Source organism: Chaetodon auriga, chromosome 4 (genome assembly GCF_051107435.1).
Source record: "Chaetodon auriga isolate fChaAug3 chromosome 4, fChaAug3.hap1, whole genome shotgun sequence".
Classification (NCBI taxonomy): Eukaryota; Metazoa; Chordata; class Actinopteri; order Chaetodontiformes; family Chaetodontidae; genus Chaetodon; species Chaetodon auriga.
The window spans coordinates 738,796-750,867 of NC_135077.1; the positions used below are offsets into that span (position 1 = coordinate 738,796).

At 43.2% G+C, this 12,072-nt stretch overlaps 1 protein-coding gene across 1 annotated transcript; it reads right to left on the reverse strand.

The window, feature by feature from the left end:
- Nucleotides 1–76: 76 nt before the first annotated feature.
- Nucleotides 77–8,738, reverse strand: LOC143318971 (uncharacterized). The gene is made up of 3 exons (XM_076727516.1): nt 8,637–8,738; nt 6,404–6,551; nt 77–3,813 (listed from the first exon to the last, which is right to left on the reverse strand). Exons 1-3 carry the CDS (start codon nt 8,736–8,738, stop codon nt 3,626–3,628), a joined length of 438 nt encoding a protein of 145 aa, XP_076583631.1. The 3' UTR covers nt 77–3,625.
- Nucleotides 8,739–12,072: the final 3,334 nt, after the last annotated feature.

Below are 12,072 nucleotides of genomic sequence, written 5' to 3' on the forward strand. Positions count from 1 at the left end.
TGCTGCGCCGACATTTATTCATTCATGCATTAATTCATCAAGCTTTTGTTTCACAAAGTCACAACATGCTGAGATGCTAAGCTATATACAGCTAGCCAGTTTTATTTTTCAATTTCACAACTTCAGAATCACCTCAACAAGGAAAGCATGATAAATGATCAGTGGTAAAGTTACATGAAGCTAAATTTCCCCCGAGTTCATTTTAACACTCACACTTTAACACTTTTAACACTCGAGCAGCAAAATGTCTTTTTTAAAAATGACGTCACAGTTTAAACAAACAGTTAAACAATGCAGATTCACTGGGAGCAGCGTCGCTAAACAAGAAAACTCCTGAAGGGTTCGCAGTCATAGTTTCCTGCTTTTATATGAGTCAAAACTTCAAGCATGTGAACCTGTCAGGATGTTAGCAGGCTAACTTTCACTTTCTGCTAAAAGCTTGAAAAATGGTAATTTCATACCACTTGACAAGATCAGCACGTGGTACAATACTTTAGCCAGTTAGCTGTCTTCTACTGTAAAGATGTACAGAAAAAATAAACTAGCATAGTTAGCTAGTTGCTGTTTTCTACTATTAAGATATACAGAAAGAAACTAGCATAGTTAGCTAGCTGGCTGGTGCTCGCTCAGTCCTCTCGGACAGATTAGGCTCATTCATACCGTGATGCGTTACTACGGAAGCGCATTGCATTCACTGGATTAAAAAAATAATTAGACACCTTATCTCGTAATTACGAGAAAAGATCTCATAATCTCGAGATAAGATAAAGAAAAAGGAAACATCTGTAAATCCTCTCTCTTTGGCAATGATGGCGCTATTGCAGCTAATCTGCTATTACTACCTTCTCGGTTTGAGACACTGGGAAATACTGATCTTTCTGAAAAATGAGGATGGTATTAATATTAGTATGTACACACTGCGCAGGCATCTCAAGTTGTTAGGATTGTTCAGGCGGGAAGCCCAGTCTGACGTGCGGTTAGTGGTTCTGAGTGAAGCAGTGGCTGATGTGGCACCTTTTCTTATCTCATAATTACGAGATTAGGATCTCGTAATTACGATATTCTGATCTGGAAATTACAAGATCTTTTCTCGTAATTAAAAGATCTTTTCTTGTAATTATGAGGTAAGGTGTCTAATTATTTTTTTATCCAGTGAATGCAATGCGCTTCTGTAGCGTTACTTCTACAACATGTCATAAAATTTTGTCATACATTTATTCATCATCACCAAAAATCCTAATTCATATCCCAGACTTGTGACGCACATTAGCTGTAGCGCTAGCTTTGGTTAGCTGTAGGGCTGTCACTTTTACTGGAAATGTGGTATTCGTAAAATCCTATTTGTAAAAATCTGTATAGCGCTAAACTGCTATCAGGGTTGTCTATTCGCGAATTGTTAGCACAAAATGGAGAAAACTAGCTAGCAGTGCTGAATGAAATAATGGGTCGAAGCATTTTGGATCTTATACCACAGGTGGAAAAATGTGCTTGGTGACTCTGGAAAACTCTAATTTTGTAACGTTAGCTTGTCGCTCAGTAGAGGCACAACGAAGAAAAGATATTAACGTATCTTTTTTTAGATTAGGCTGATTTTAGTGAATTATGCATTAGTTCACTCAGTTCAATTCTTCCCAAACTAATTACATTTCTGAAATTTTGTACGTCGTTCAACTGCAGCTTTAGTTTTATGGGCTGTTCTCAGTTTATTCTACAGTTTTCCATTTGATCACCAGAAGTAGGCTGGTGTCATTGATTGGTTTTTGTCTGTCAGGGAGGAGCACTGGGACACTAGCATAATAGCATTAGCACTTAGCTTTAACCTGCTGTGCTAACAGGTATGATGCTCAACTAACTAGCCAAGTAGCTGGACCTTGCAGATTATTATTTAAACAATCTGAAAGTTTGGTTTAGGCAACATAACCGCTCCCGACGTGGCAAAGAAAAGCAGAAATAACGCAGTAAAATCTGAATACACCACAAGAGCAAAGATATCCAAAACCTTCTCAAACGTGTGGGTGGAGTTCATTTCATTTCATTTTAGCCGTCCTCTTAATCAATACAAATATTCGGTGACACTTTATATTAAGCCAGTAGTTTATTTTTATATCACTTTTTACAGAAAGTCGGTGTGGTTGACAAAGGTTAGGTTTCCCTGATGGATGTCACTATGAAGATTTAAAAATGGCCTGAAATAGAGATTCAGTAGATTTCTTGAAATCCTTTAATTTTGGTCCTTTTTTTAACGTTGACTGACAATAGAGGCAATAAAAGCTACAAGAAGTAGAAAACTTCATATAAAGTGTTACCATGTTAGATTCAGCTGTCAGCATTTTGGAGGGGCTTTTTTTATTATTTGTTTTGAAGTGAATCCATCATAGCAAAAATGTGACGGCCATAAATCTACGATAACACGATGCAGACCAAGATTGCATAGCTGCACGAACACCTCAAACTGTGGGAATCTGGAGAAATTAAAACAGCACTGATGACTGAGCGATTCAATTACCGTCACATGAAGGACAGGAAGTTGCCCCGGTGAGCTAGCTTCCCAATGTTAGCTAACTGAATGCTAATATGATTCTGGTGTGGGCTTTTAAATGAAGTTGCAGGTCTGTTCAGGGTGTTGAAAGCTTCTTGGTTAAAACAACAAACTGGGACTCTAAAAGCTCCACTTGGTCAAAAGAAGAATTTTTTTCCATTTAATTTAATGATTTTTTTTGCATCATGTAATGGTTCAACTTGTATAGCTTGTTTTTCGGCGCTCCGTTACAGCAAATATCATATGATCTCTGACTTTCTAGTATCTGATCTGGTGATCTTTCTGACTGAGACCTTCCTCAACTAACGTTACTTTTAAAGGACTTTTTCAGCTAAATGGCATTTGAATTTGCATGAATCGTCGTAGCCAAAAGAAGAAAAACATATCACAAACCCTTATTTCCTGAGGCTTTTAAGAGTCAATGATGCCGTTGGCTCAGCGAGGTCCAATCATCCCACATGAAGCTAATTTCTCCAGACACACCATCGTTTGAGCCGGTGATGTGGCTGCGAGTACAAACAGACAAACACAACGGAAATGAAGCGTTTCGTTTCAAAACTTATTTTAACCACTTGATGAAAAATAAAATTTAAAAAAGAAACCTGCAAAGCTCCAGTCTGTAAATGTGACTTCAAGTTCTTCAAGTGCACGTCCAGCTACGACAAATCAAGCTAATTTTTTCCATTCTATTGCAAACAGGTTGTTTCGCCTTTTTCAGTTGGTGCGTCTGAAGTTTGACGGATTTCCTTATCGAGGCTTGAATGTTGGTGCGTGTCATGTAAAGCTTCATGTTGTGTGGACGTGAGCTACTTGCTAAGTTTTGGTCTGACAGAAGAATGTGAGGCAGGAGTTGGCGTCCCGTCAGAGTTTAATCAGCAGCTGGTTTGGATTCTTCTGAGACTCAAAAACATGGACCTGAAAAACCTGAAAGAGTCTGAACTAAGAACACAGAACAGCTGTTCTACCAACAGTCTTTGGTGGGAAATGATGTACAATCCACAGTCATTACAGTCTAATGAGCCAAAACAGATGTGTAGTTGAAGTAAGTTGGTGAAGATGGTAGTCCAGGTCTTGGTGTAATCCGGATTAGTCTGGAGGTCTTGGTCTCTGTGGTTCGTCCTCTGGCTTCGCTCTGTTTTGTTGTTCCTGGATTTTAGTTCGTTGCAGGGGCAAAGATCCAACACGCAGGTCTTCCTTGTCTTTGTCTTCCATATCTAACGAGCAGATCCTCTCCGTTAAGGACTCAGGTGAAGTGGGGCATCCGGCTGCAGGTTCTGGAAGAGACGGAACGTCGAGTTTTAGAGCAAAGTTTGTCTTTTCTTTCTTCACCTTTACTGAACAGAGAAAACAAGCAAGAACATCCAAACAGACAAAAAGGTGAAGAAAGAGACTCTTTGGGAAATGTTGATGATCACAAGCTGAACACAAAACCCCCTTAAACCCAGCAACCTTCCTTCAGAGGACGCTGCTGCAGCCTAAACCTGGAGCCTGGAGGTTGAAGGTGCTGTGAGGTCACCTGTCGAGAACTGAAAGACTTTGTTAAAGTTTGTCCTGCTTCACGCTTCAAGTCAGCGTCAGACTCTTTAAAAGGTCAACCACCATCTTTCCTGAAGCGGAACAAAAGCTTTGAGTTGATGAAACTGAAGCATAATACCATGAACCCTGCTTCAGTTACCTAGAGCAGACTTTGAGCTGCAGACCAAACGACAAGTCCACTTATCCTTCAACGTGTGGTGACGATGTGAAACACACTCAAAGTCTTTTCTCTGGTAAAGTGACACATGAAGGAAACGTCCTCTGGAAGTTCACGTTCCTCATGTTTTGTCTTTTTATGGACATCAGTGTTGAGCATGAAAGAGCTCGTCCATTGAACGTGTTCACGGCGAACTGAACACATCAGTTTGCAATGAATGAACGCGATCATGAGCATCGTTAACACCTGCCAGAGTTAACAAGGCTAAAGATTTTTATGCAAATTGTGCCCGATGTGTCTGAAAAAACGTCGGCAACGAATTTGAAAGGACACGCTGTGTCGAATTGTCCAACCAGGAGCTTCTTGAAAAACACCTGCGAGTGAATGAAGATGAGGAAAAACCATCAGCAGAAGGTGAAACCTCGAGCCGTCAGCCACCAAGTTCCTCCATCCAACTCCAACTCACAGCATTTTCTAAAGGACCATTATAAGTTGCAGAGCTGTAGGAAGTATTCAGATCCTTCAGTACTAATACCACACTGTCATACTTCTACCACATTGTGAAAATACTGTTACATTCAAAACCTTACTGAAGTAAAAGTATGTAAGTATTATCAGCAAGTTGAAGTATTCAAACTCGTGGTGTGTGAGTGAAGTGTTCCTGTCAGTGTGTTTCTCTCTGCTGTCTGTGGATTCATGTTCTGCTGCATTCATGTGTTCATTCATGTTCCTGCTGCATTCATGTGTTCATTCATTTTCTGCTGCATTCATGTGTTCATTCATGTTCCTGCTGCATTCATGTGTTCATTCATTTTCTGCTGCATTCATGTGTTCATTCATGTTCCTGCTGCATTCATGTGTTCATTCATTTTCTGCTGCATTCATGTGTTCATTCATTTTCTGCTGCATTCATGTGTTCATTCATGTTCCTGCTGTATTCATGTGTTCATTCATGTTCCTGCTGTATTCATGTGTTCATTCATGTTCCTGCTGTATTCATGTGTTCATTCATGTTCCTGCTGTAGATGTTTCAGCTGGAGCTCATTGAACTCCTTTATATCCTGTTGGTGCTTTAATCTTCATCAATGCTTCAGATTCTAGAAGATCATCACGTCTGCAGCGCAGCGTCCTGTGAGAACCTCGTATCTCCAAAAAGTCTGACGAGCTCAGAAAAACAGGCTGTTTTCAGCTTTGAGACGATGATTTTCAGCTGATCCAAGAGGCTTTTAAAGAGTTTACTGAGCTGAAGAAGACATGAAGGAACTCTTCATCCTTCAGTTCAGCTCAAACATTCAACATCAACACATCTGGAGATACGAGCTTTTCACTGGACGGGAAGGAATCTGAAGAGTGACTAAAGCTGAAAAATTGATTTGTGCAGATTCTCAGCTGGTGACTAAACTCAAAGTTAAACTGGAACCACTAAACCCTGTTCAGACTGACAAAAACTCAACCAGAAGCACTTCAAACTACCCATAATGCATCACTGTCAGTACAGCCAGTGTTACAGCAGTACTCTCGACAGTCGAACAGAATGAACACGCTTGTGTCGTCCTCAAATAAAGTTTTCCAACTTCGCTGAAAAAATCTGTAAAATTTGTCGCAGAACATTTTGAAGCTGTTTGGTTTGAACAGTTTTCGGATCTTTGGATCAGAAACGTGGTCTGACCAGTGTTACATAAGAAACACATCTGCTGAACATGAACGGTTTGGGTTGAACAGTGTCTGGAGGCTGCTGAGTTAAATCTTGATGAAATTTGATTGATTGATTGGCTGATTGAACATTCGCGGCGAGTTGGCCGACAAACTGAAGCCTGGTCACTTTTATTTTGACCCGTTCGGCTCTGGAATCAGTGTGATGAAGGAGGACTGAGCAGCAGTTTGCCGTCAACAACACGAACTGAATGAAACCTGGTCTGTCAACCTGAAGTCCCGCTCGTCGCCCACGGCGGCCTGAGCCGGTTAGCCAGTGATGACTGATCTCGTTTCTAATCATTATGTGATATTGAGCTGCAGTCCTCTTCAGTGTGTCTCACGTTAAAGATATTTTGTGTTGTGTGATCAGATGTTTCCGTGCGTTAACTTTCCATCTTCCTGCTTTCTAACCGGCCGCTGTGGTTTTGGTGATGGTGGGGTTCAGCATTCCTCCATGCAACATAAGCCATATTTACCGCTTACGTGGCCTTTGCTACTTTTGTGCGCTTCATCCTTTTCCTCCTCATGAGGGTCACCTGAGGCCTCTTCAACCCTGCGATCAGCAGCAGCAACCTGGGCCGCGACTTGGTGAGCCAGCTTCTCAGTAGCGTCCCCTTGGGAAACCTGCAGGATCGACAGCAACAGCAGCCAGTTAGAACCAGGACGGACCAGGACCTTTACACACCGTCTGCTCGTTAGTCAGTTATTATTTGGTCTGTTATGAAGGTGACACAAAGCCTTTGTAGACACCAGTCCGACATTTCAGGTGATGTTACAACGTTCCAGCAGAGAACAGACGTAAACTCAAACTTTAAGAAAAACCTTTTAAACCACACTGACGGCTCGAGGGGTCGTAAAACTGGACAGTCCACCATTTTGGTTCACACTGAAATATCCCAATGACTGCCGGATGGATTGTCATGAAATGTGGTTCAGATGTCCGTGCTCCCCTCAGGATGAGCTTTGATGATCCTCCGACTTTTCATGCAGCGCCATCATCAGGTCGACATGTTAATGATGATGAACTGCACTTCTTCTGCTGTAGAGCTGATGTTACACTGACTGAAGGCTTGTGGTCTCTGTGGTTCTGCCAATTTTACATAACAGACGGAAAAGACTGGAAACCAGTGGTGAACTGGTCAGCAGTCTGCGGTCCATGAACTTTAGTGAACAGGTAAAAACATGCAGAAACAGATTCTTCAGTAACTGTTCACCTGATCTGTACTCTGACCACGAACACCTGCTGGATGTGGCCTCAGTGACAACTTCCTGTCCCACAGAATCACGAGACAATAATATGAGAATATTAGGACACATTGGGATGTCAGCACAGAAACCTTATTCCTTCACATCAGCATTTCATTTTCTGACCTGATCTGACAACAAACCTTCAGGGGATACAAACTTGACTTGGACCAGAAGACGAAGGTGAGCAGTTAAATTATGACCCAAACTGTAACTCATCGGTTACTTTAACAAGTACAAAACTGTCAGAAAAACCGAGAAAACTACACAAATCTGGCAGTTATTTCCCCCATTAACACCAGAAAGATGCCACCAAAACATCCTCGACCACGAGGTGACGTCATCGAAACGTCCAAAACCAAAACACATCCAGTAAGTCAGGAGAAGCCTAAACCTCGAAGACCTGGAACCATCAGAGTTAGTCTATAAAAAGACCAGAACACATCGTTCATAGATGAAGCAGAGCAGAAAAGCCTCACATGACAACGAATACCTGCAAACACTCCTCTTTGACACCATATTTTCATAAATAAAGTGTCAGAGCAACAGCAGAAAATGCAGATTTTTGCTTCCTCTCTTCATTTCGTGTACGTGACCTTTTGTCGATGTCACTACCGTTACGATCTTTGAGCTTTTAATCCGACGCCTTCCGGCCAATCACATCCACAGCTCAGTGAGAGCGAGGACCTCAGAGCAAACTGTCAGTTCTGCTGCAGCACCGGCTTCCCCTCGCTCCATAAAGCCTGAATTAGAAAGCAGGACAGTACCTCAACAGTAACACTCCTCACCGAAGCACCATAGCAAACGTTTTTAGCCTTTAGACGCTGCCTCGCATTCTTGACAAACAGCCGCGCTCTGCAACTCCGCGGCAGCTGCCACCTTTGTGTCTTTATACGAGTTGTGACCTGCTGAGCGCGATGGAAAACGGAAAACCTCTCAATTGTTTGCACTTTGTGCTGTTCGAGCACACTGAAACCAGCCAGAGAGAAATCTAGCAACGTGTAGACGTGGAAGGGCCTTGCTGACGCCATTGTTGTGGCCCGTGGGGCTCGATGTTAAATGTACCGAGGGTAACATTGTTTGTGTAGCTGACCCTGCTCCCCCCTCCCCCGCAGCCCCTTTCATCCTCCTCATGTGATGAACTCCACGTTAGCTTTGTCTTCTCCTCGCTGCTCCTGCAGTTCTCAGATGCATCTTGACCTGCTGGTTTCTACTCTTCCGTGTCAGGACAGCAGCCATCTTTAAGCCATCTTTCCTTCACACATTATTCTCCTCATGTTTTTGTTTTCCATTGTCTCGTCTTTAGTCTTTTCTTCTGGTTTTGTCTCATTTTATATTTTGTTCTGCATTTTTAGTCTTTTTCTTGCAGTGTCCTGGACCTTCTGTTTCCTCCACTCCTTGGTAGTTTTCTCTTCTTCCTTTTCTTTGCTGGTCCATCTAATCACAGCAGTTTCACTGACTTACCTTCTTGCAGCTCTTTGAGTAAAAATCCTTGTTATAAATCACAGCATCCTGCTTTAGCAGCTTTTCTTTCCTCTTGTTGTTTGACTCATCAGGTTCTGTCATCCAAGCTGTTTTTCCCTACACAAGCCTCCTCCTCCTCCTCCTCCTCCTCCTCCTCAACAGCAGACATCTTGTGTTTTCTGTTACTGACCGGTCGCCGACGTCCTTAGAGTCAGAGGAAGCAGGTAACTTTGACATTGTCCTCGTCCGTCCGCCCTGCAGCAGCTAGCAAGAGGAGCTCACTCTTAATATCTGAGTCACCTAACAAACAAGCTGGCAGATCATCAGCAGCAACGTCACAAACGCTCCCTTCTGCATGAAAAGAACCATTCATCCCAAAACTTAGTAATCCAGGAGAGACTTTATTTTCACAGACACTCACGTCAGAGAATAGAGGTACTGCTAAGTTGTTTTTCAGTGCAGCAGAGCAAACTTTCAAAAGCAGATCAAGAACTTTACGGCACCAACAAACCGGAACACTTGCCTTAAATTCATCAAGAGTCCAAGTTCTGAAATATATCGTATAGTTTAAAAATGGAACGTGGAGTCCCGCTCGATGTTATCCAAGCCCTCCATCACCTCCACTCTTCACCTCAGCACACAACTTAGCAGTACTCTACCTCCACTCACTACCTCTGCACAAGGAACACAACAGAAAGCAGTCCTTACCAATTGACCCCACACATTTGTTAGGTTATGCCCCCGGCGTCCCTGCAGAGGCACATATATGATCCCCGCTGCAGTTTTTTCCTCTCGCACTAGAAGGTTCAGCCAGGACGCAAAAACAAATCTGCTAAATAATAGGAGGCCATGAACCGGCCGGGGGGCCTTTAAAAAGCAGGGTCCACTCAGCACTTCTGACTGCAAACGGCAACGGGTGATCCCAGGACACGCAGCCAATCAGGGGGCAGACTTCGCCTGTTGCCATGACGCCTAGCACCGACCGGTATAAAAAGGTGGTGGTGGGTTTTGGAAAGTGAAGGAAAAGGTTTGTCCAACTGTCGCTGAGCCTGCAGAGCTGCTGCGCGTTCAACACCAAAAAATCCAGCAGCATTCAAAGTTCAGGCACATCCTCTCATCCAGTGACTGTTTATTATCTCCTACTAACTAACTCTCCTAACCCTAACCCAAACCCAACCCATGAAAGATCACATGTTCACCCAAATGTGTTTGATATTTTAGACCCAGCCGGCGTTCGCTCTGCTCACAGCGGCGCTTTGTCAGAAGTTCATTTCCTTCAGACCATCGGTTGAGACCATCGTGCTCTTCAACCGGACAATGATCCAGAACACACCTCCAGGCTGAAGAGTCTCAACTATCAGACGTGTTTTCTTCTGTTCAACACTTTGCTTTCTTCATAATTCCACGTGTTCTTTCGTGGTTTCGATGTCGTGCCTTCACACCGTGAGTCACGGGTCCAGCTCACGTCTCCTTTTGGATTTTAACTGCATCAACATGAACACTGGCGTCACTCACTGAAATACACAGAGAATTAACAAAACATATAAAAGTACCCACTTCTATCATAAACGATGGAAAAACATGGCCGCCATAACTCGTTAGTGATTTGTTAATTCATCAGAAATCTTCAGACCGTGAATGTGAAGAGGCCTCCTGAAGCATTTCAAGCCCGACGTGTGCCTCAGGATCTCACTGGTCCAAGTGTTCGTGCTCGTCGGGTCAGGAATGAACTGAAATCTGAAGGGCCATGTTGGCTGGTGCAGGTGGGCGTGGCCTCTGAACAAACCTGATCAGACCAGGTGTTTCATTCAAATCTGATAAGGAGGAACAAATAGAGGAGCTTTGAACGTGCAGTGTGATGATGAGGTGAAGGCAAAAGGGCTTGAACCCAAACACGTTTATCATGAGGATGTCATTTTATTCTTCTTTGTGGTGAATATCTTTTTGTATTTTCCATCCAAATATAAATTCATTTCATCAACACAACACGTGTTCATTTGAACAGAAGGCTTGAAGCATTTGTCGAAACCTGCCATCGCTGCCTCAGCACTTCCAACAGCTTCTCTGCGTGCAGCTCTGTGAAGCTCTGCAGGTGATTTTATCAGGACACGTCAGGACTTCTCTGGAAAGTCTTGTGATATTTTTAAGATCTTTCCCTCAGACTGACTGCAGGGGGGAAGAATCCTCAAAGGAACGGCTCTGCATGAAGAATAATAGAGTGATGCTTCACCACCAGATATATCCTGGACTTGTTTAAGACATCTGACAGGTGGGTGAGCGTCTGAGGAGATCCAGAGCTGCACCAAAGAGGTCTGAGCGGTAAAAGCCTCCGGAGCTGATTCAGAGACAGAGGGACTACAGTCATCCGTCAAAGTGTGGAAGGATTTCAGGTTTCCTCCCACATGCAGCTCTCCATCATCCCTCGTTCACACCAGACCTCCACAGGAACGCCTGACCCTCCACCTGTAATTCACGTTTCAGCCACAAGGCGGCACGACTTTCACCTCAACGTCATGAACTGTGAGTAAAAGTTGGTTCAGGTTTAGAAAAACTTCTGATGAGTTTTAAACATCGTATTCAGAGTCAAGAGACTCACGATGGACCGTTTGAAGGAAAAGGATGAAGACGGCTGCAGGAGGTTTGTCCTCGGAGGCCACTCCTCATCCTCTTCATCACCCTCACTTTCTTCTCTCAAACATGCTGCTTACACTACCCACAATGCAACACCACCAAGAGTTCAGTCAGAGATTGGTGTGTTACGCTGATGTAGCCTGAAGCTATAGCAGGGGTCAGGTGAGCTCACATCAAACACCTGGAAACACCTGGACAGACCTGGAAACACCTGGACAGACCTGGATAAGTTTTTCTTACCGCCCCGGCCTCCAGCGGTCTCGGTCAGATTCTAAACTCTTGACTCTTGGCTCACCTGTCACCTGCAAACTGCCTGAAACGATGAAACAAATAATCTTAAGGAGGTTTATCAGAATATGTGATCAGCTGAGTTTTTATACTCACCAATGTAAAAGCTGAACCACCTGAAGGCTGACGAAGAAGATTCAAGGTCCTTCATGGAAACGCTGTAACGGCACTGCAGTCAAAAAGTTACTGAAGTGAAAGGTTCATGTACTTTAAGAATCAGCAGTAAAAGTACACGAGTACTTTCAAAAAACTTATCAAAAGTACTGATAAAGCAGGAATATGACCCCCGTCAGTATTATATTACTACACATCACGTTATTCTTCTCCTGTTTGGTAGCTCATCTTTGCACCAGATGATGAAATGAAACTTCATTTTGTAACATCTGTGAAGGAGCTGCACGGTAAGAAGTACAAAAGTATTAATCAGTATTCTGATAATCGATTGATTAGACTCTGATCAGTTCTGATTTCAGCTTCTGTGAGTGTGAATAATGTCCTTCTCTCCTCTCTGACAGCA